Consider the following 21745-nt stretch of genomic DNA (forward strand, 5'->3'; position numbering starts at 1 on the left):
ACACACAAGACATTTTTCAATATATCGATTATGTCACCTGTGCTGCCTCCTGCTCTCATCTGGAATTGGAAAGATTATTTCATTTTTCTTCCAATTTTCATCCCTCTTTCACCTTCACTTGACTCTCCTCTTTCTTTCTTTAACTTCTCTGTTTCCATTTCTGTGGATGGGCTGTCCATAAATATCCACTACAAACTCCTGCAAATACCTTGACTACACTTCCTCACAACCTGCCCTCCCCCGCCCAACCCTTGCAGGTTTCTCCATCTACATGACATCTGTTCCCTGATGCCATATTCTACCTTTGTCATGACCTCTTTTTTCCTCAAGCAAGGATTCCTCTTGACCGTGGTTGACTGTGTTCAACCTATCTCCAGAACATCTGCCCTCATCCCTTTCTTTCTGTCCCAGAACAATTATCATGTTCCCCTTATCCTCATGTCGCACTCCATTAGTCTCCGTGTAATGACCATTCTCTGCCACTTCCAACAGGATGTCACCACCAAACACCTCTCCTAATTTCTTACACTGTCCACATTCTGCAGGGACCATTCTCTCCATGGCACCCTGGTCCACTCCTTCATCTCTCCTAATCTTTCCTCACTCCTCCATGGCACCTTCCAATAAAAAGAGTTCTGAAGAAGGGTCATACTGGTCTTGAAATATTAACTCTGTTTATCCCTCCACAGATGCTGCCAGACCTGCTGAATCTCCAATATTTTCTGTTTTTATTTCAGATTTCCAGAATCCACAACATATAGAGTCATAGAGTCATAGAGATAGAGACGATGGTCCAACCCGTCCATACCGACCAGATATCCCAACCCAATCTAGTCCCATATCCCTCCAAACCCTTCCTATTCATATACCCATCCAAATGCCCCTTAAATGTCGCAATTGTACCAGCCTCCACCACATCCTCTGGCAGTTCATTCCATATACATACCACCCTCTGCGTGAAAAAGTTGCCCCTTAGGTCTCTTTTATATCTTTCCCCTCTCACCCTAAACCTATGCCCTCTAGTTCTGGACTCCCCGACCCCAGGGAAAAGACTTTGCCAATATGGCTTTTATATATTATGATTTAACTATGTTTTATACACTTCTAGTTTATTATTGTTTCCAATTGTTACAATGACATAAACTCATCCTTCAGTACATGCTTGTTTTCTGTATTCAAATTAATTATAAACATTAATGAATGATTCTTTTTGTATAATATCTTTCAAAATTGAGCAGTAGAATCTTATGATACTGATGGCTGTATTTTTACCAACTTCAACTTTTTTTACATTCACAGGGTGTGTACGACATTGCCTAGGCTAACATTTATTGCCCATATTTAACTGCTCTTTAGAAAGTGGTGATGAACTGCTTTGTTGAATTTCTGCAGTCTATTTGATGGAGGCGAACCCATATTTCCATAATGGGGGGAGTTCCAGGATTCTGACCTGGTGATAGTGAAGGGATGATGAAACAGTTCAAAGTCTGGATGATGTGTGATTTGGATGGAAGTTTATAGGTGGATGTGTCTCCATGTACCTGCTCTTCCTTCCACGTGATAGATTTTGCAAGTTTGGAAGGCGCTGATTTAAGAGCCTTGGTGAGTTGCTGGATGCGTCTTATAGATAGAATGCTGTGTCTTGTGTATCAGTGGCAGAGAGAGTTAATGTTGAAATTGTCAGATGGAATGTTAGTCAGGTCAGTTGCATTGACATGGATGGTATCAAACTTCCTGAGTGTTGTTGGAACTGCACTCAACCAGGCAAGTGAGAATATTTCACTGCTATATGTGCTCAGGCTTAAGAGAGTCAGTTGCTAAGTTATTCATTGCAGCAAGTAAATTGCTCCAGTTCTTTAACAATCCAAAATAATCCCATTATCACTCTTTCTAAAGCCTTTCAGCCCTCTTTTTTCTCCTCTCTGTAATAATATTCGCCCCTGCGTAGATTTGATGAAGTCTATCACATCTGTATGCTTTGCTCTTTTTGCTGAATACATCTTGGTTCATATGATGTTGTATATTTGAATGTAATGGTTCTTTGATCAGATTGTTTTCCCCAAGCATATACTTTTTTCATATAATTTATAAAAGTACTTCAAATTCTTTTTCCAAGTTAGTTCCATCTCTCCCTGGTGGTGCAAAGGAAGGATCGAGCCAGGTTGGCACTGAAGGCTCCATTCTGTTGGACTGTGCTTTACTATTGATGAAGGGCTCCTAGCTGAAACGTCGATTCTCCTGCTCCTTGGATGCTGCATGACCTGCTTTGCTTTTCCAGCACCATACACTCTTGACTCTGATCTCCAACATTTGCAGTCCTCACTTTCTCCCTGTGCTTTACTACTTGTCCATCTTGGGCAAGCATGTGCAGTAGGACAGTGCTTTAAACAGATAGTTGAGGCACAATTAAATGTCTCCTGTCTGCGCATCTAGTGCTGATGTTCCAGGCACTCCATCATTGTCTGATTCTCATCTTCTTTTTATTCTTTCTTGGCACACTGCCATTTTTGAAAATGTGTTGCTGGAAAAGCGCAGCAGGTCAGGCAGCATCCAAGGAGCAGGAGAATCGATGTTTTGGGCATGAGCCCTTCTTCAGGAATGAGGAAGGTGTGCCAAGCAGGCTAAGATAATGGGTAAGGAGGAGGGACTTGAGGAAGGGGCGTTGAAAATGCGATAGGTGGAAGGAGGTAAAGGTGAGGGTGATAGGCCGGAGTGGGGGTGGGGGCGGCGAGGTCAGGAAGAAGATTGCAGGTTAGGAAGGTGGTGCTGAGTTCGAGGGTTGAGACTGAGACAAGGTGGGGGGGAGGGGAAATTAGGAAATGAGTTTCCTAATCTTCATCCTGACCTCTCCTCCCCCACCCCCACTCCGGCCTATCACCCTCACCTTAACCTCCTTCCACTTCGCATTTCCAACGCCCCTTTCCCAAGTCCCTCCTCCCTACCTTTTATCTTAGCCTGCTTGGCACACCTTCCTCATTCCTGAAGAAGAGCTCATGCCCGAAACGTCGATTCTCCTGCTCCTTGGATGCTGCCTGACCTGCTGCGCTTTTCCAGCAACACATTTTCAGCTCTGATCTCCAGCATCTGCAGTCCTCACTTTCTCCTAGAACATTGCCATTTTTGGCAAGATCAACATTTGTTGCCTATCGCTAATTCTTCTTGAGAAGGTGATGCTGATTTACTTACTTGCCTTGTTGAACTGCTAGTCAATCTGGCACAGGTGAAACCTACAATGTTATGAACATATGAACAAGGAGCAGGGATAGGTCATTCAGCACCTTGAGCCTGCTCTGCTATTTAAGAAGAGTTTGAATGTTGTTCCTATTACTTTCAGATGAGGCTTCCTTCCCATTCGCAGTGATTATCATTTTTAAAAAGCAAAGCTCTGGTCCATACTGTGGATAATGCTAATCCCAGAAATCTTAATTAGAGTGAGACATGGAAAATATAAACAGTCAGATAGTCCTAAGTTTTCCTCCAAAGCAGGATTACTGCTGAAAGGGGGTTGGAACTGCACTCAAACTCATTACTGGTTTCACTTTTCTTGAATCAAATATTCTGTTTAGACAGCATTATTTGTGATTGCTATTGAGAGCCACTGGGGAGGAAATAATTCTAGTGCTGCTACAGCTCAGTGGCTGCAATACTGTCAGGGTCAGGACAACTAACTTCTTTGTGCAACACCTCTCAACATTTGCACATAAGTGAATCTTCAGCGCAGAGGCCCAACATTTCTCAACATTACTCCAAGAAGTACTGTTAACTGTAAACAGTCAAGGAGCCATTATATCTATGGCAATAATGGCAGAAGGCTTTTAGAGGTTGGGGCATAGAAATTGAAGAAGGTAACATCAGCAGTGCTATCTGCAGAAACACAAATTTGCAAAAAACTTCAGCAACTTCACTGAGGTACAGAGAACAGTCATAACTTCAATTAATGCAAGTAAACGACACAGTTCCAATTTCTACCTCAACCACGCTCCCTCTCTCTGTTCTACTCCATGTACTACTTCTCAAAAGCCACCTGAAGAACACACTAACCCTTTCACTGCCTTCCTCTACAATTATTCTTTCACTTACAGCCAAACATGCAGGTTATGGGTAGAGACTTATCAGTGTTAGAGTTTGTGTACATTCTCATTTTGCATAAAGGAATACTTGTTTGACAGGAAGAAGAATGCATTTATATTTTCATCTTTAAAGAGTAAACTGCAGAAAATAAGTCACAGAGGACATAATTCTGTCTCCTAGCTGGTATGCATGTGACCTTAAAAAGACATCCTCAAGATAACATTATCATAGCATAACGTGTGACCTGAAGATATTAGGTCTCAAACTCCATTTTCCTGGGGCCACTTGAAGCATAATATGCTAATTGAAGGGTTTTTAACTGAATGGCTTAGCATTAGCCTGGATACTGTAATGCCTGTGATTTTAACATATATGCATATGACAGAAGTGTAAAAAAGGTCTATAGAACCTTTCAGTCCTACATTATCCACATCCCATTCTTATGTTATGAGAGTTAGCATTAGTAATGCCTCACCAGCTACAAATAATCTGCTGAAGGTAGAAGATGCATGATCATAGAAAAAGATCAAAAGAGGTTTATAGAGCTATAGGCTCTTACTTGCTGTGAGAAGGAAGCTCTGCTATGGGTCAGGCAGTGGGATGGGGGAGATGTCACCTGCAGGATGATCAGTAGCTTTTGAGCAAACAATATTTCTTCAGTTCCTGTTGCACTGGTGAAATATCCTCTCCAGCTGAAATTTCCTCTCCAGCTGAATCAAGCTTACAATGTGATATTGAAGTGTGGTGACTGTTGGGCATGCTAACCACTCCTTATTTCCTGTCTTCTTTAGGAGAATCCAATGATGACGCTGAAGAGAAAGAATCCCAAGAATGCTGACTGGCCCACAATCCTGTCTTTACACCCCATATTCGGCAGTGTTATTGGTGTGACAGCACATGTAGCAGATGATGGTTCAAGTGGAAGAGTGGACAGGGCAATGGGAAATGTTACTATTTTTGTGAAGAGCCAGTATAGATCTGTTGAGCTGAGTGACCACTTTCCATGCTGTGAACCTTTATCACTCTTGACACTAGCTACAACTGGAGCACACAGCAGCAATGTTGAGACCTGTGGAGTCTTTGCTGTCATCAGTGCTGGGTTACATAGTAGATATGCTGTCTCTTTGAGTTTCCAAGATATCATTATAAACATTTGATCTGTTGTCATACTGACCAGTGAGTCAGGTGGTAATCCAGTAATAAGAGTCTGATGCGCAATTCTAGCCTCTAAACATCCCCAGGCCCAAAGAAAATTGGAGGAGTGTGTTGCGGTTCAAGAGAACAGTGAAGCAGATCGGGACAATTATGTGGCGGCTTAGGATCACTGTGAAGCAGGCAGTGGAATGAAAACGCTGTGAAGCAGACTGAAAAGACAGTGTAGTAGATCAGGATCAATGTGAGGCAAGTCAGGAGGAGTGTGAAGCAGGTCAAGGATCACAGTGAAGCAGACTGGGATCGCTACCACATTCCTTTCAACCTCTGCAGTTCAAATCCCATTGCACGTGGAAACTGAAGTGCATTTTGTTTGCCCTGGTTTACCATATGTGCAAGAAATGACTTCAGCTGCAGTAGCTCCAGTTCAGGTTTCAGAGCTTGGGCAGCAATTTGAATCACTATAGTGTATCAGGAAGTTGAGGGAATTGTAGATAGCATGATTATTAAGATGGTCATGCTGCAGCTTAAGAATACAATACTCAGGGAGAGAGGGAATGGTTTTAATCACTAGGCAGCAAAAAAGAAATAGATGGTGCAGGAATATCCTGACTAAATCTGTCTCCAACTAATATTCAGTTCTGAACAGTAATGAAAGTGACGGCTCATCTGGGGAGTGCAACCAGAACATCATTGAATATTTGTTAAAGACCCTGAAGGAGTTGGGTGAAGGCAAGCATTTATTCTCCACATGGTTACCAATGGCGTAGGTATGTGGTCATGTAGTCAGACTTTAGGGAGTAAGGCAAGAAATGGGAAAACAGCACATTAAAGCAAGACAGTGTAGGAAAATCACGGTCAACTAACTTGCTTGATTAGGCATCTGTGAGGTTCGATGAAGGGAATGCTGTTGGTGTGATGTACATGGGCTTTCAAAAGGCATTTCATAAAATGCCACACAACTGAATCGTGGGCAAAGTTAGGGATCATGGAATAAAATAGAAAGTAACAATATGGATGTGTAATCTTATGAGCGACATTTTCCAGACTGAAGGAAGGATTAGAGAGAAGTTCCTGAGGAATCAGTAGTCACATCACTGCTCTTTCTGATCTGTATTCATGATATAAGACCTTGATTTAAAGGGCACAATTTCAAAATTTGCAAATGATACAAAGTTTGAAAATATTATGAAACATGAGGAAAATAGTGTAGAACTTTGAAAAGAGGCAGGTTGGTGGAATAGATGGACAAATGGCAGATAAACTTCAATATAGAGGCATATGCAGTGGTTGACTTCAGTGGGAGGAATGCAGAGTGTTATGATTGTAGTATCAGTATTCAACTTTCATAATTTGACTTAGATGCCTGTGATTTTCACAGACTAACAATAGTTTTAAAAAAAGAGACCTCTGGCTCTGTGATCATCTGACAGGACCAAGAAGACCCTATTGAATATATGAACCCAGCTTTACCAGAATTAATATTTTCATTAAGACTCTCTGAAATTCAGTGATGCAATCAAGAAATGTTACTCACACACACATGATAAATTCAGTGTTGAGAGATAGACCTGTCAAAAACTATCCAGTTTGGACTAAACAAGAAGAATCCAAAAAGTAACTATATGTCAGTGGCAGTCTTTGAACAACAAAGCAGAGAGGTAACAACCTAGACCTAGACCAAACTGTTTGCAGTTTGTGATTTCTTTCTCCTTACTATTTTCAAACTAAAAAAAAATGCCCAATGAAAACAACTTGGAACAACAACTATTGACTGAGATCATAAGATCCTGGATTAGTGGTGCTGGAAGAGCACAGCAGTTCAGGCAGCATCCGAGGAGCAGTAAAATCAACATTCTTCATCAGGAATACTGGTGAGCACTACTGCCTCACAGCGCCAGAGACCTGAGTTCGATTCCAGCCTCGGGCAACTGTCTGTGTGAAGTTTGCATATTCTCTGTGTGTATGCGTGGGTTTCCTCCCACAGTCCAAAGATGTGCAGGTCAGGTGAATTACCCATCCAAAATTGCCCATAGTGTTAGGTACATTAGTCAGGGGTAAATGTAGGGGAATGAGTCTGGGTGGGTTATTCTTTGGAGGGTTGGTGTGTACTTGTGGGCCGAAGGGCCTGTTTCCACTCTATAGGGAATCTAATCTAGAAAATTTGCCATTACCGAAAAACAAGGCAACATGGTACTTAGATTTAAAATCTAACACCTCGAGGACTTTATGCAGCTATCTTTACTTTCTTGTCTGTATTGATACCTTCCATCCTTTAAAGCTTATTACCTGTGTTTGTGCATGTGTTTGCTGTCACATATTTATTATTGTTTTTGGTGTAGTGGATAAAAAAAAAACTTTTGTTCATTCAAGTAATCCTGAAATTGGCTTCTTCATTTTGATCTAGTTAACTAAGTTTTACTTAAAGGTTGATAAATGTGTACATTTTTAAAAATAAAATCTTGCAATCAGAGGGGTTAAAAAGAGAAGAGTTTATCTATCACCTCTCCTCACCTAGTTGTCACAAGAGAAGCATCATTCTAAAGGCAAAGTAGGAGCAGAGGGAGCTCAGTCATTCTGTCTCAGTCATTGAAGGTAGCTGGAGATGTTGAGACAAGTTGCAGTAAATAAGGCAAACTATATCCTGAGCTTTATTAATAGGGACATAGTGTAATAAAGCAAGGACATTATGTTAAACCTGCATGGAAGAATGGTTCAACCACAAATGCAATATTGCAATCAGTTTACAGCACTAAACTTCAGGAAGGATGGGAATATTGGAGTAGACCATTCAGCTCATTGAGGCATTCAGTTCAATCATGGCTGATCTGCTACCTCAATGCCACTTCTCAGCACCATCTCCTTAATCCATTAAAAGTATGCAAGCATTAGCGATGGTACAGAAATGATCCATGAGAACATTTCCAGGAATGAGGAACTTCAGTTGTGTAGAAAGATTGAACAAAATGGGATTGCTCGCACTAGAGAAGAAAACGTGGAAAGGAAATCTGACAGAGGTATTCAAAACCACATGCTGGGATGGAGATCTAAACAGAGCAGGGAGAAATTGATCCTACTGGGTGGAAAATTCAAGATACAAAGTCAAAAATTTATAATAACTGGCAGAAGAAGCAAAGGCGTCATGAGACAAAACTTTTTCTCTGCACTTCCTGAGAGTGCGGGGCAGGCAGGATCAAATGAGGCTTTCAGAAGGAATTGGATTATTACCTGAAAAGGGAAACATTGCTACACTATGTGGACAAGGTATGGGAGTAGCATTCGATGTGATGCTTCTTGGAGAGCCAGCACAGACACAATGGGCTCAATGAGCACTGTGCCATAACCATTCCATGATTCTGTGATACTCATGCTCCACTAATGCTAGATGTGTCTTGAGGTGCCTAGACTGTAAGCCTTGGAAACCCATCCATAAATCTTTCTCCTCCCGCTCAGTCCTTTCTTAAAATGTACCCTTTTCAACATGATTTTACTAACCCGTCCCAATGGCCCTTTTGGTAGCCTATTGGTATTGCTGAAAGCATATTCAAAGTTTCATAATGGTAAAGGTACTATATAAACACAAATTGTTTTTATATCATGATGTTGCCTATTAGGACAGTGTCATGCATGTGATTTCTAGTGAAAACCTTCAGGTGCCTGCTAAAGGTAGGTGATGAGTTGGGTTGCTCAGACAAGTTAGTGATTAGCTGTGGTAAGAAGTTGTTTGGATGGCATATTCCTTGTTAGTGTCTGGAAGGAAAGTAGAATCTTTGATTTTAAGGTACACAGTCACTTCTGTTGCTATTGTCAGTCTGGTTAACTGTGGTTTAGTGGGCTCCAAGTCCAAGGTACAGTAATTAGAGACATAGAGCCATAGAGATGTACAGTACAGAAATAGATCCAACTCACCCATACTGACCAGATATCCTAAACTAGTCCAGTCCCATTAGCCAGCATTTGGCTCATATCCCGCTAAACCCTTTCTGTTCACATGACCATCCAGATGTCTTTTAAATGTAATTGTACTGGCTTCCATCACTTCCGTCTGGCAGCTCATTCCACATACACACCGCCCTCTGCGTGAAGAGTTGTGCCATTGGTCCCTTTTAAATCTTTCCGCTCTCACCTTAAACGTATGCCCTCTCGTTTACTTTCAGTAGAAATGCAGTCCTCCTAAGGAATGTCAATTTCAGACAAATCAAGACTGACTGAGCATGCTCAGATGCTGGTCTAGGGACCTGTGATCTAGTTCATTGTTTTTAATTGAAAGCTGTGGGCATATTGAATGCTTTAGAATCTCACGAAAAATTTCTGCTAAAAATCACTGAATTCTTTGTTTCAACTTTAGACCAGAATTTCTCTTGTATAAAATTTTGATATATCTCCTATCCTTGGTTTGGAGCCAGGAACACCTTAAAATTAATGCTGCTTCTTGTAGGTGCAACTGTGTGAATTGTGGCTTATTAAATAGTGATAACTTCCACAGAACAAAATAAATGTTATGAAATATACCATTTGAAGCAGCCATTGTTTTAAATTGTTGGGAAGTAAGACTTACTGCATTCTTACTGCTGCAGACAGCTCCTGGGTGTACAGCAGTAAAATTACAATGTGTGCTCAGATCATGAGTATCACTCTGATGTCTCAGTTTGCTGCAGTGTCACTTTTTTGGAAAGTCACTGTTTACAACTCCTGCAAACTTTCTATCTTGAGTCCTTCAATTAGCAGAGCAGGGTCCAAATTTATCTTTCTTTAAGTTTCATAAAATTAGTTAGCTGCACACAAGCCTTTGATCAATGTACACTTTGTACAGCCTATTAATTTTATATAATCCTAGGCAGTAAGAGCATTCTAAATAAAAAACTTCTAATATTAGATTAATGAAAGGAACTTGTTTGTGGATTATAAGGTTTTACAACATTGTTATAAGACATAATAAAAGAACAACTCCAAATCTGAAGCAAAAATAGAAAATACTACAAAGGAATAGCAGAACACAACAATTCTGAAAGATCAAAACAGATCTTTTTACAGATGTTGGACAAGCCTGACATATATTTCTATCCTTATAATTAAAAAAAATGCATGAATCAAAAATTGTTCCTCAAGCAAAGTCCCTCTGGGCAGATTACCTTCAAATGCACACTAACATGTAGATGGACCTACAGTACATTGTTAGCTACTTAGGTTAAGCTCTATAGTGAGGATGAGAGTTTATTCGGTAGGAATAGTAAGATACGTCACTCATTGTCAGCATGTTAGAAATTTGCCTGCATGTCTACATTATTCTGGTAAGGGTTGACAATGGGAAAACAGCTTAACACTGTTTAAAATACAGAAAACCTACTCTATTACATGTTATTGAATACTCCTTGTACAATTCCTCATTTACACTCTTTTGTGTACAATGGTAATACATCAAGCAGAGGTGTGTTATGGATTGTTTTTAATCACCATTAATAAATGTGGGATGACATGGTGGCCAGAGACGTGGGTACAATCCCAGCCTGGGGTGATTTTGTAGAGTTTACATATATTCCCTGTGTCTGTGTGGGTTTCGTCTGGGTGCTCTGGTTTCCTCCCATGGTTCAAAGATGTGCAGTTTAGGTGGATTGGCCATACTAAATTGACCATAGTGACCAGGGATGTGCAAGCTAGGAGGATTAACCATGGGCAATGCAGAGTTACAGGGATTGTGTGGGTCTAGGTGGGATGCTCTTCGGAGGGTTGGTGTGGACTGAATGGCCTGCGTCCACACTGTAGGGATTCTACACGAGTAATACTGTGCACTTGTGATGCAGTACCTATGGCATGAATGTTTTTTCCTGTTCCTGTCAATATTTGAATTTATTCCTTATTATGAAACAACTAATCCTGCTCTCTGATCTTTGTAGAATCAGGAAGAGGCAGGGTGCAATTTGAGAAAAAACACAGCCCTCTGTGTGGAGGAGTACATGATAATACTGAACAGTAAACGTCGCAAATTCAGCAGAGACCTTACCAAACCAATGATATAAGGTACCAAAGACAGCTAGAAGGACAACAGTGTAATAAATGGGCTGTGTAAATGAATGTCAGAGAATGCTGCAGCTGTACAGTGCTGAAGAAATTCAGTGATGCTATCAATAGGAACAATAGGTAAGCAGCTGCATGGTTAATGCTTATGTCTGATTTGTAGCAAGTAACAGAAAATTGCTGTGGCATCACATCCTTATTAAATACGTCTCGATTAAATCTCATTACCTTGTAGACGTGCCTTCCACCAAATTCCATTTCCCCACACAACTTCCTTCAGAAAATATGCAGGAAAACAATAGTCTGGCATCCTTCCCATCAGAAATGCTATCCAAAAAGTGGACTTGCAATCTGAGAGTGTTTTCCATCACACATATGGTACAGTACTTTTGCTGCTTATTTTTGTCCAGGACAAACCTGTGTTCACAATAGGAGGGAGTAGACCTGAAGACATTAGGCTTGCGACAATATATGAGATGACTTCACTTGAAGAGCTGCCTTGCAGATAGAGATGTCTTGAAAGGAGTTAGAGTTGTGTATGCGGGAGGTCCTGTAATCCCTGGTTATACTAAGAAACACTGGCATACAAGGTGATGCGCTTGTTTTGCTTATCATGCAAAAAACCTGAACTTCTTTTCCTCGCAGTTGCCTCTTTGCTAGTGTGGCTGAGAAAAAGCAATCAGTGCCACTGAGGAGCAGTCCCAAAGCACCTCTCTAAAACCTGTGATTTGGAGTTGAATTTCATCATGAGACAAGTTGATCCAAACCACCAGCATTGGCGGTATGTGGAAGCCTTTTCTGCTCCATTTCCGCTTTAGTTGTATCTACCTTAAAACTTCAAAATTGTTTCAGCTACATTACTGATGCAAAAAGGTTGCTCGCATACCAAAATGGCATTGCAGGTTTCCAGCAACACCTGGGTAAGATCTAAAATGGCGAAGCTATCTGTCTCTCATGATGGGGAGGCTATTACTAGTGTCTCCTACCTCCTACCTCATCATGACAACCCTACTCCACCCCCACCCCCGCCAAATGCTGACTTTACAGTAGCCAGAATGCTAACTGAGTCAAGAGTGTGGTGCTGGAAAAACACAGCAGGTCAGGCAGCATCTCAGGAGAATCTATGTTTCTGGCATAAGCCCTCCAGCATCTGCAGTCCTCGCTTCCTCCTAGAATGCAAGCTAAGTCAGGCTTGACCTACCTCAGTAAAAGTGCTACAGACTGATGTCAGCATTTCGAAGAACCAAGTTAGCTAAGATGAAGAGCCTATCCTAGTCCTCTATCTTAGTTCCCTGTTCTGGAGGAACTAATATTAGTCATGTTCAGGGCTCTTGCCACAGTGCCTCTTCATGGGATAACAGAGTAGAGCATTTATTATTGAGAAGGGCAACACTATGGCTTTAGGAATTACACAAAGTGACACATTAAATATCTGGGTAATGATGAGATATGGAAATACAGTTGTTGAGTATCAACTGTCACATTTTTTTCAGGGGAGCTGGTGAAAAGAGATGCGGTGTCTTCCTGAAACAGTAGAATGATGCATAGTTTCTTTCAGATATTGATGGATAAGGTGAGCACATTGCTGTAGGGCTGTGAAGCAAGGGCATTACAAGGGCATTACATTACAATGAAGACTTCATTACTTTTCCAGCAGTCATACTGTTTTCTCTCATATTATCATACAGAATGCATCCAACACAATGGGACAGACTCATATTGGAACAACATCCCTGACCTATTGAACAGTGGCTGTGCTGCTAACAGGATTCTCTATTATTTATTGACGCTTATGAATAGCTGCCATGAGATCTCTCAGGTGTTTTTGCAAGGGAATCACCAACTCACCAGTTTGGTCAGCAGCAGGCATGCTTGATTGCCAATTATTTGCCTTTATTTTGTCAGTACAGTGGGTGAAATGCCCACTCTGGGTGTGAGGAAAAACAGCAAAGTGGAAGTCAAATGGAATTTCGAACATGTTGGCGGCTGGCTGCATGTATACTGTGCAAACTCTACTTATTTCTCAGAGGCTTTGCACCATAAACTTAGGTACACTTCAGATCTGAAACTCAGGAAATCATTGCTGTATGGATTCTGATTTTTCTGGCATTTTAATCAGTATCTAATATAATTTCTCAAACAATAACCTATTCCAGGAGGTTATAAATATTTCAATCTTACAATATACTGAGGTTACTATTTAAGTTGCATATTGTTTATTTCATTTTGCTATTTTGTGACAAATAGAGTATAATTTTTGCACGGACTTTCAGACCCTGATGTTAGGACTGCAGAGTGGCCTGCACTCAAAATTGCCAGAAGCTGGAACAGATAAATTATATTCCCCAAAAGAACTGGGCCTCCCATTTAACTATCTCCATCATCTAATTAAGGAATAAGGTTTATGAATCAGTAGGGCCAACTGAAGACCACCAAACATTGAAAAGTTGGATGTCCCATCTGCAGACATGGGTGTGGCCGAATGATGTAGGGTAACTTTCTGAGTGTCAAATGCAAATAAGGGCTACAAGAGGATCAAAGTTTGTGTGAAGCAGGAGATGGAAAGTCCACAACAGAAATAGGTCACCAGTGTGCTTGAGCTATTTATTAGTTCACCTCCTTCTTCCTCAGTGAAAGGAGTCTTTGCCTCTGATAATTCCCTAGATTACCGCAGGGAGGCTGTCTCCATTGAGTTGGCAGTCTCTAAAGTTGGCAGGAGCGCACTCTGACACTGACAAAATGCTGGCTATCCCTGAAAATCACCTCAAATAGGAACCTAACTATGTAAATTGCCTTCCTATGTCTGTGGTGTGGATAGCACATCTAGGGGGCTATTTTCTCAAGGGAAAGCTCTCTGGCAGTGGAAATACCTTGACAAATCATCCTAATGTGGCTCCTCAAATATTTTTGTGGAACGTCCATCCCCTCCCAACATTAAGTCCACCCCCACTGACTGGGAAAATTTTGACCATTGTCAAACCGAAAGCTTCACATTACCACCATAAGGCAGAATTTCAGATGCAGACAATATCCATAGTTGTACCTACTGCATCATATAATGCACTCAGAAGGCAATGTACCTTACTTTAACCTGGAAATCCATGCGAGATCCACTATCAAAGAAACTGCTTCTAGCTGTAAAGACTTTGCTACACCTTGACTGTGGCAGTTTGATTCAGTGGTGTCCAATGAGTCAGACATTTCTGGATTCAAGTTACAGTCCAGGAACATTGTTACAGAGGCGCAGGTCTTCTGTCAGCTGCATAGCTGGGTACATTGCTGCCACCTGTAGTATTTACTTTGCTCCAATTATATTATGCATTTTCAGCCAGGTGTACCTGGACCCTGGCTGCAGCAGACATGAGTTAATGCAAACTCTCCACATGAAGGCTAGTGAGGATAGACAACAAAGAGAGACCTTTTCCTTCAGCTGTAATGCTGTACTCAGGAGAGTTTTTAATGGTCATAAGTCCCTCAATGAGTGAATGAGGTCATCAGGACTGTTGGGGGGGGGGTAGACAGATCAGCTTGTGGGGTAATTAAGTAGGGTCAGAGGGGAAGTGGGTTGGATGGGGTGAGAAGGCAGTTGGGTCATTTCAGTTCGGGGAGGTTAATTGGGATCAGGGATCATTTGTGGTGCTCACTTCAGCCGCATTGGTTAATCTCCGAGTTACACCGGGGATTAAACAGTGTAATGTTTTGAGTGTAATTCTCACACCCTGGCTTCTATCCTGATCTCAGCATCAGAAATTTTTGTTGCGGGACATGGGCTGTGCCAATCAGCCCACTGGAAGTTTAAACTTCCCAGACAATTCCAGCGCACATATATGTCTCAGCACTTCCACCAGCTCCTGATGCACAAGATGGTACAACTTTCCCTGCTGTGGACAGCTAATGATTCAGACCATTATTGATTGATTTCAGTGTGAGAATGGGAGCAGATGCCACCTTCTGGATGAAGTATAAAACTGGAGCCTTGTTTGTATGTTCAGTCTGTTTTATTTGTTCACGGGATGTAGGCGTCAGTAACTAGGTGAGCATTTATTGCTTGTCCCTTATTATCCAGATGGCATTTAAATGTCAACCAAATTACTATGAATCTGGAGTCACATGTAGGCCAGGCCAGACCAGGTAATGATGGCAGATTTCCTTCCCTCAAGAATCAGACGGGTTTTTATGACAACTGACATGTTGTGATTGGGCTAGCTTATTATTTAATTCAAATTTTGCCAGCTACCATGTGGGTCTACCCACAGCACATGGACTGCAGTGGTTCAAGAAGGCAGCTCACCATCATTTTCTCAAGGGCAACTAGGGATGGGCAGTAAATGCTGACCCAGCCAGCAACACCACTTCCCATGAGCGAATTTTTAAAAATAATCCCATACACCAGTCTCATTATGTCCTGGTTAATTTATTCCTCAACCATAAGACCGTAAGATGTAGGAACAGAAATTAGGCCATTCAGCTCATCCTTGATCCTTGATCCCCATTCTCCTGCTTTCCCCCATAATCCTTGATCCTCTTGATACTCAAGACCCTATCTATCTCAGTCCTAAGTATACTCAATGACCTGGCCTCCATAGCCTTCTGTGGCAATGAGTTCCATAGATTCCCCACTTTCTGGCTGAAGATGTTTCTCTATGTCTCTGTTCTAAAAGGTCTTCCTTTTACTCTAAGGCTGTGTCCTTGGGTCGTCTCTCCTATCAATGGAAACATCTTCCCAATACATACTCTGTCAGGCCATGTTGCCCATATGTTAAACTTTTCATTCCTGGTACCATTCTTGTGAACCTCCTTTGAACACGCTGTAGGGCCAGTACATCCTTCCTGAGATACAGGTCTGAAAATTGCACACAATACTCCTATTGCGGTCTGACTAGTAGGATGGACTAACTGGTTATTTCTGCTTTTTATATCTTACTGTGGGCAAATTGGTTGCTTTATTCACTTTAAAAGACATTTACTGGCTGTGAAACATGTTTTTCAAGGATGTGGAAAATTACTGCACAACTGCAAAGTCTTTCTTTAAGTGTTCTTTAAGTTTAATTTGGAAGTTATTCTGTGAAAATAAATCTTTTCAATGCCCATTTATAACAAACCACTTTGTGCCTGTCCCGGATAAATCCATTGTAAACCAGAGGGAAAAGTTTGTCCACTTGGATTGAACTGTGCATCTTTTTTCAGTGAGCAATGTTTAGCTGAAGAAACTTCAATTGAAAGAAAGACCAGTCAATATCAGCAAAGCAAAAACTTCTAGGAAGTACCACAACTGAACTTTAAGTCATATTTTCTGGACTCACTTTTTAATCATAATGCTTTGATAAAAGAAAACCAGGCTCAGATTACCATTGGTGATGATGCAATGAAATGAACATTTAAAACAACCAGATAGAGGAAGGACAGACTTCAACGTAAAGTGCAGAGCTGTCATTACAGGGAACTATTGTTCGATTCCCCAATACTACCTTTAACTGTCTTACACAAAAGGATTAAAAAGTACAGAAACCTGAACAAATGGTCTTTTTTGGAGGTTTATGATAAAACAAATCTAACAGAATAGAGCTAATCAGTTGGAATACAAAACTGACAGTGCTTAATCAATGAGCTTCTTGTCTTACAACCTCAAGAAAAGAAACATGAACTTAACACTTGGATGTGTATCTGGTTCCCATTCCCCCTCCCCCCACCAACTGCCCTCTTCCTGATTTTGGTTTTGGAAACAAAAATGTCTTATTTACCCGAATTTTAAATAGTGTGATTTGTAGCTCGACCATTTTATATGTTGGGGGCGGGTTAAAGGTAAATTCTTGTGTAGACCAAATTGCACGTTATACATAACAGTGCTAACATAACTGCTAGAGCAAACACCTGAAATTCAGTCAAGCCCGAGGACCAGCCTAGATTGAGCTGCGCTCTTACAGCGGTACAGAGTAGACCCACTAACTGTCAGAGAGTTAAAATGACAATGGTGAGGCAGTTTTCTTTGAAGGCTCAGAAAACTACTCTGATAGCAGGAAACTCCATACGCGCGGAAATCAACCTGCCCAGTCTAATAGACTTTCCATCGGATTCAAGATTGGAATCAGTTTGATTAGATCGCACCCAACTGACATTTTGACATTTCAGTTCACAGGGCTTTGCAACTAACACAGAACAATGAAAGACGCAAATAATGCAACAGGAACTCACCATTTAACTGTGGTAGTTGGTTCACTTCCCTTCTGGTGACCGTATTGTAGTTGGAGATGTTCCACAATCCACTTTTAACGTCTGTTTAAATCTTCATTTTATTCTGAAACAGTCATCTCATCATTTCTTGTAGCGGGATACCTGCAAACTGACCCGGTTATGTGTGCAGCAGACTGCACCGCGCTGCTGCTTTCTGACTTCCTCGTTTTTGATGTATGCAGTTATCCATTAACTTGTGATTGGCAGTTCATAAGGCAATTCTGAACATACCGCCTAGTCTTTAATGAAGGAACGCTTTCAAAATAACTAGAAACTGACACGAAAATGCAGAGCACACTAATCATAGACAAACGAATAAACGGAAATGTTATACTATGTTTAAAACGCAAGGGCTCATTTACAAGAGTAGAAGGACGACCCATTTTTGGAAGTTTTCCAAGTTTTAATTGCCGTGCGAAAGTCTGAAAGATACAACAAGCTCTAACATTCTATACATTTCACAATGGGCTGGTGTTCCAAATGGACAGCGCGTTTTACATCCACCTCCCCTTCCATCACACACACAGACCTCTTAACAAGATTCAGCCACATGTTAAAGACATCATGCAGGTACAAGCAGACTTTTCTGGTACTAATTTCGAGGATTGAATCAAGAGGAGGGACTGGAGGCACTTTGTGCACTATAATTTACGAGAGATTACAATCAGTCTTTATGGTACTCACTGTTATTTAAGTGCAAGCGGTACATCAGTTGGATGTACCAACAGGACTGATGTCTGTTAAAAAAGCCAAACCCTGGAAGCAGAAACCAGAGATGTGTAGGACTTTCCACCACTGCCTTTGTGAAAATGCATCTTACCATGGATTTGCATTGGGTGATGCAAAATTACTGTTTTACACCAAAGTACAAAGTTAGCGATCTGCAGCAGTGAAACAGGTCATTTGGCTCACTAGTCTGTAGCGGTGTTTATTTTTCGCAGCAGTAACCTCCCATTCCATCTGATTCATATTAGTCTTTCAGTTTATCTTTCTATTCTCTTTTCTTACAGTTCATTAAGCTTCCTTTTGAAAACATGTTAACTATTTGTCTCAACCACTTCCTATGGTTGCAACTTCCACATTCAAACCACTCTCTGTTGTGAAGACATTTCTCCTTTCATTACTGGATTTATAAACAACTATCTTGTATTTGTTGCCTTTAGTCTTGGATTCTCTGACAGTGGAAATATTCTGTCGACATCTATCCTCACTCCCTCCATGCTACTCGTTGGTAATTTTAAATCTATCAGTCAGGACTTTTCCTTGCTTCATCTTGTTCAATCTTCCTGAAACACCATAATCTCTGACATTATCCTTGTAAATCTTTTTTCCCACTTTTTGCAGTGCTTCTATGTACAGGGTGAGGCCACTATTAGAATACTGCTTTACAATTCTGAACATACTTCTATTGGAAGGATATTGTTAAACCTAAGAGGGTGTAGAAAAGATCTACAAGGTGCTGCCAGGGTTAGAGGGTTTGAGCTACAGGGAGGGGCTGACTAGGCTGGGGCTTTTTTTCCTTGGAGCATCAGAAGCTGAGGGGTGACCTTTAGAGATTTTAAAAATCATGAGGGCATGGATTGGGTGAATAGAGAAGGTCTTTTTCCCAGGGTAGGGGAATACAAAATCAGAGGACATAGGTTTAAGGTGAGAGGGGAAAGCTATGAAAGGGACTTGATGGGTAATGTTTTCACTGCAATTGGGACTAGATGAACTGGTCGGCATTGGTGAATTGAACCGAAGGGTCTGTTTCCATGCTGTACATCTTTATGACCCTATGTTTCTGTAATGGTAACCAGAATTGTCCACGGTGTTGCAAATGCATCCTGACTAGAATCATATACAACTTTATAACATACTGTCCCTGCTGTTGATTTTAAAATAAATCTGAGTTTCCATCATATTAATACTGCAGGATTCAGTGTACAATTCTTCACAAATTGTACTTGCATGGTAAGTTTGAACAAAACATCATGACAACAATTTAAACTTTGTCATTCCAGTCCAAGTACTTTTTGTGGTGATGTGTTAATTACTACTTTTCAGCCTCTCTGGTGCTAAACTGTAACTAATATAAGTATGGATTCTCAATCCTTCAGGTTATAATTGTTGGAGATTTAAAATGAGTAATATTTAAAATTAAGTCTTTTTCAATTTTTCATTTCCATTTCTTTTCTCTCTCCTAATTCAATCATTCCTTCACACTTTTTATATCTCTTTCTGTACATGATTTGGATTCACTTCCACTCTAATTTACCAAAACAAACCCCAAACAACTGTGAGTACTGGAAATCAGAAACATGATCAGAAATTGCCCGAAAATTTCAGCAGGTCTGGCATCATCTGTGTAGAGAAAGCAGAGTTAACACTGAAGCAGAACTGCAGAAGTGTCACTGAACCTGAAACATTAACTTTGCTTTCTCTCTAGAGATGCAGTCAGACCTGCTGAGATTTTCCTGCACTTTCTGCTTGTGTTTCAAATGACTCTTTCTTCTTCGATGTCATGCTAATTATTTCACAAACCTTAAATCTGATTGGTAAAGGAAATACACAGTTTCTTTCTCTATTGACTGATGTCTCAGATACGCTGTTGTCCACTCACTGCGGCTTTAACAGATTGCAATTTCAACAAAAACACTTAAACGAAACTCGCAAAGTCAAGTCAACAAAATTATTGGTATCGACTTAGGTATTGATTATTGGTTGCTCGAGTGCAGCAAATTGTAAACCATTAGCTGTTCAGTCAAGCAGGAAACAATTGAAAGGTGATTTTATCGAAGTACATACGGGCACTACCTGTGAGATCCTTCATGTATGTCTGGTCGGTCTGCACCAATGCACGCTGCCCTCAAAGCGGTTGCAGGGCGTGAGACTGTCACACATACCCTGTTGGAATGTGCTTTTGCAAAGGAAGTCTGTACAGGGACGCAGTGGTTTCTGTTGACGTTCATCCCGAACAGCTCCATGACATGGGACTCTGTGCTGTATGGTCCCCAGGACGCACACCGACGCAAATATCAACTGCACCTGGAGGGCCATCAACTTGGTGAAAGATGCTTTTTGGTCTTCCCAAAATTTGTTGGTCTTCCAGAACAGGGAGTTGACTTTGACCAAGTGTTGCAGACTGGCACAATCCATGGGTTCAGGACTCCGTGCTGAGGGATGCACGAAAGCTTGTGGCAGCTGTCGCAAAAGCGCAGTGGGGAAAGACCACTGTCTGAGGTCTTCCTGCTGAAGTCAATTGGAGGTCTGTTCAGTTATTGCATCCTCCTAGTGCCTACAATGCATTTAAATATAATCTTCTATGTGTAAAAGATGCCTTTGACTCAAATGTTTGTTTGTTTACTTGAAACGCTACTGTACAGAACCGTTTGTGACAATGTACGCATACAAAGAGATTTTTAATAAATGAAGTATAGTTTTGAAATTTAAAAAGTGATTTTAAAGAGATATGTAATGTTAAGTGAATGAAAATGAAGATTAATGTTGCTCAAAACAAAAATGTTGAAGTAAAGTATGGGGTTGCAGTTCAAATGAGTCAAAAACATTCTTTGGGCTTATATCAGGACATTCTGCATTTGACACAGTGATCAACACGTTTAATACACCTCTGGACAGTATTGTAGAAGAAAAATTCCTGGAATCAATTGGAAAACAATTACACACTATGACAGGATGGTCTTAGGACATTTCTGTGTAAGGGATGGACAAGTTGAGGAAAATAATAAGATGTCAGTATGAAATCGTAGCGGTAATTTTTCAAAAGTAAAGGTACCCACCTAAAATAAGAACGGGAGGTGTACACATTATTAGAGTAAATCTGTTACTCATGCTTGTGAAATATGGAGATGTCCAGCATGGACAGGAGAGAACAATAAACAATTGCCCGAATTTCGTTGCTTAAGATCCTCAAGACAATGTCCTTAGTCCAAATATTTTAAAATGACAGAAAATCCTCAGTGGCCTTGTTCAGTAATGTTTCTTTAGTGTTCAGCATTGTTCTGGTTCAACAAAAATATCCCTGCCAGCCTGTAACAGAACCCTCATAATACTCATGTTCAGGTTTACAATTGATAGGCAACAATTACACTGTGGTAATAAAGCCACAAAATTGCACATGCTGGAAACCTGAAAAAAAACAAAGAGAATCCTGAAGAAACTCAACAGACCATGCAGCACCTGTGAGGAGAGAAATAGAGTTAATCTTTTGAGCCTGGCCTGACTTATCATCAAAAATCTTATACCTCAGAAAATAATTATGCTGTGTAAGTGGTAG

At 40.8% G+C, this 21745-nt stretch overlaps 1 protein-coding gene across 1 annotated transcript in view; it reads right to left on the reverse strand.

The window, feature by feature from the left end:
• The window catches only part of myo1f (myosin IF), a 152191-nt gene extending 133951 nt beyond the window's left edge, over positions 1 to 18240 (reverse strand). Inside the window, exons 1-2 of the mRNA XM_072594021.1 lie at positions 18154 to 18240; positions 17431 to 17571 (exon numbers count right to left, since the gene is read on the reverse strand). Coding sequence (XP_072450122.1) covers positions 17431 to 17433 — 3 coding nt within the window. The 5' untranslated portion in view covers positions 17434 to 17571; positions 18154 to 18240. The remainder of the gene's footprint in view (positions 1 to 17430; positions 17572 to 18153) is intronic.
• Between the last annotated feature and the right edge of the window lie 3505 nt (positions 18241 to 21745).

The sequence above is a fragment of the Chiloscyllium punctatum genome, chromosome 24, assembly GCF_047496795.1.
Source record: "Chiloscyllium punctatum isolate Juve2018m chromosome 24, sChiPun1.3, whole genome shotgun sequence".
Lineage (NCBI taxonomy): Eukaryota > Metazoa > Chordata > Chondrichthyes > Orectolobiformes > Hemiscylliidae > Chiloscyllium > Chiloscyllium punctatum.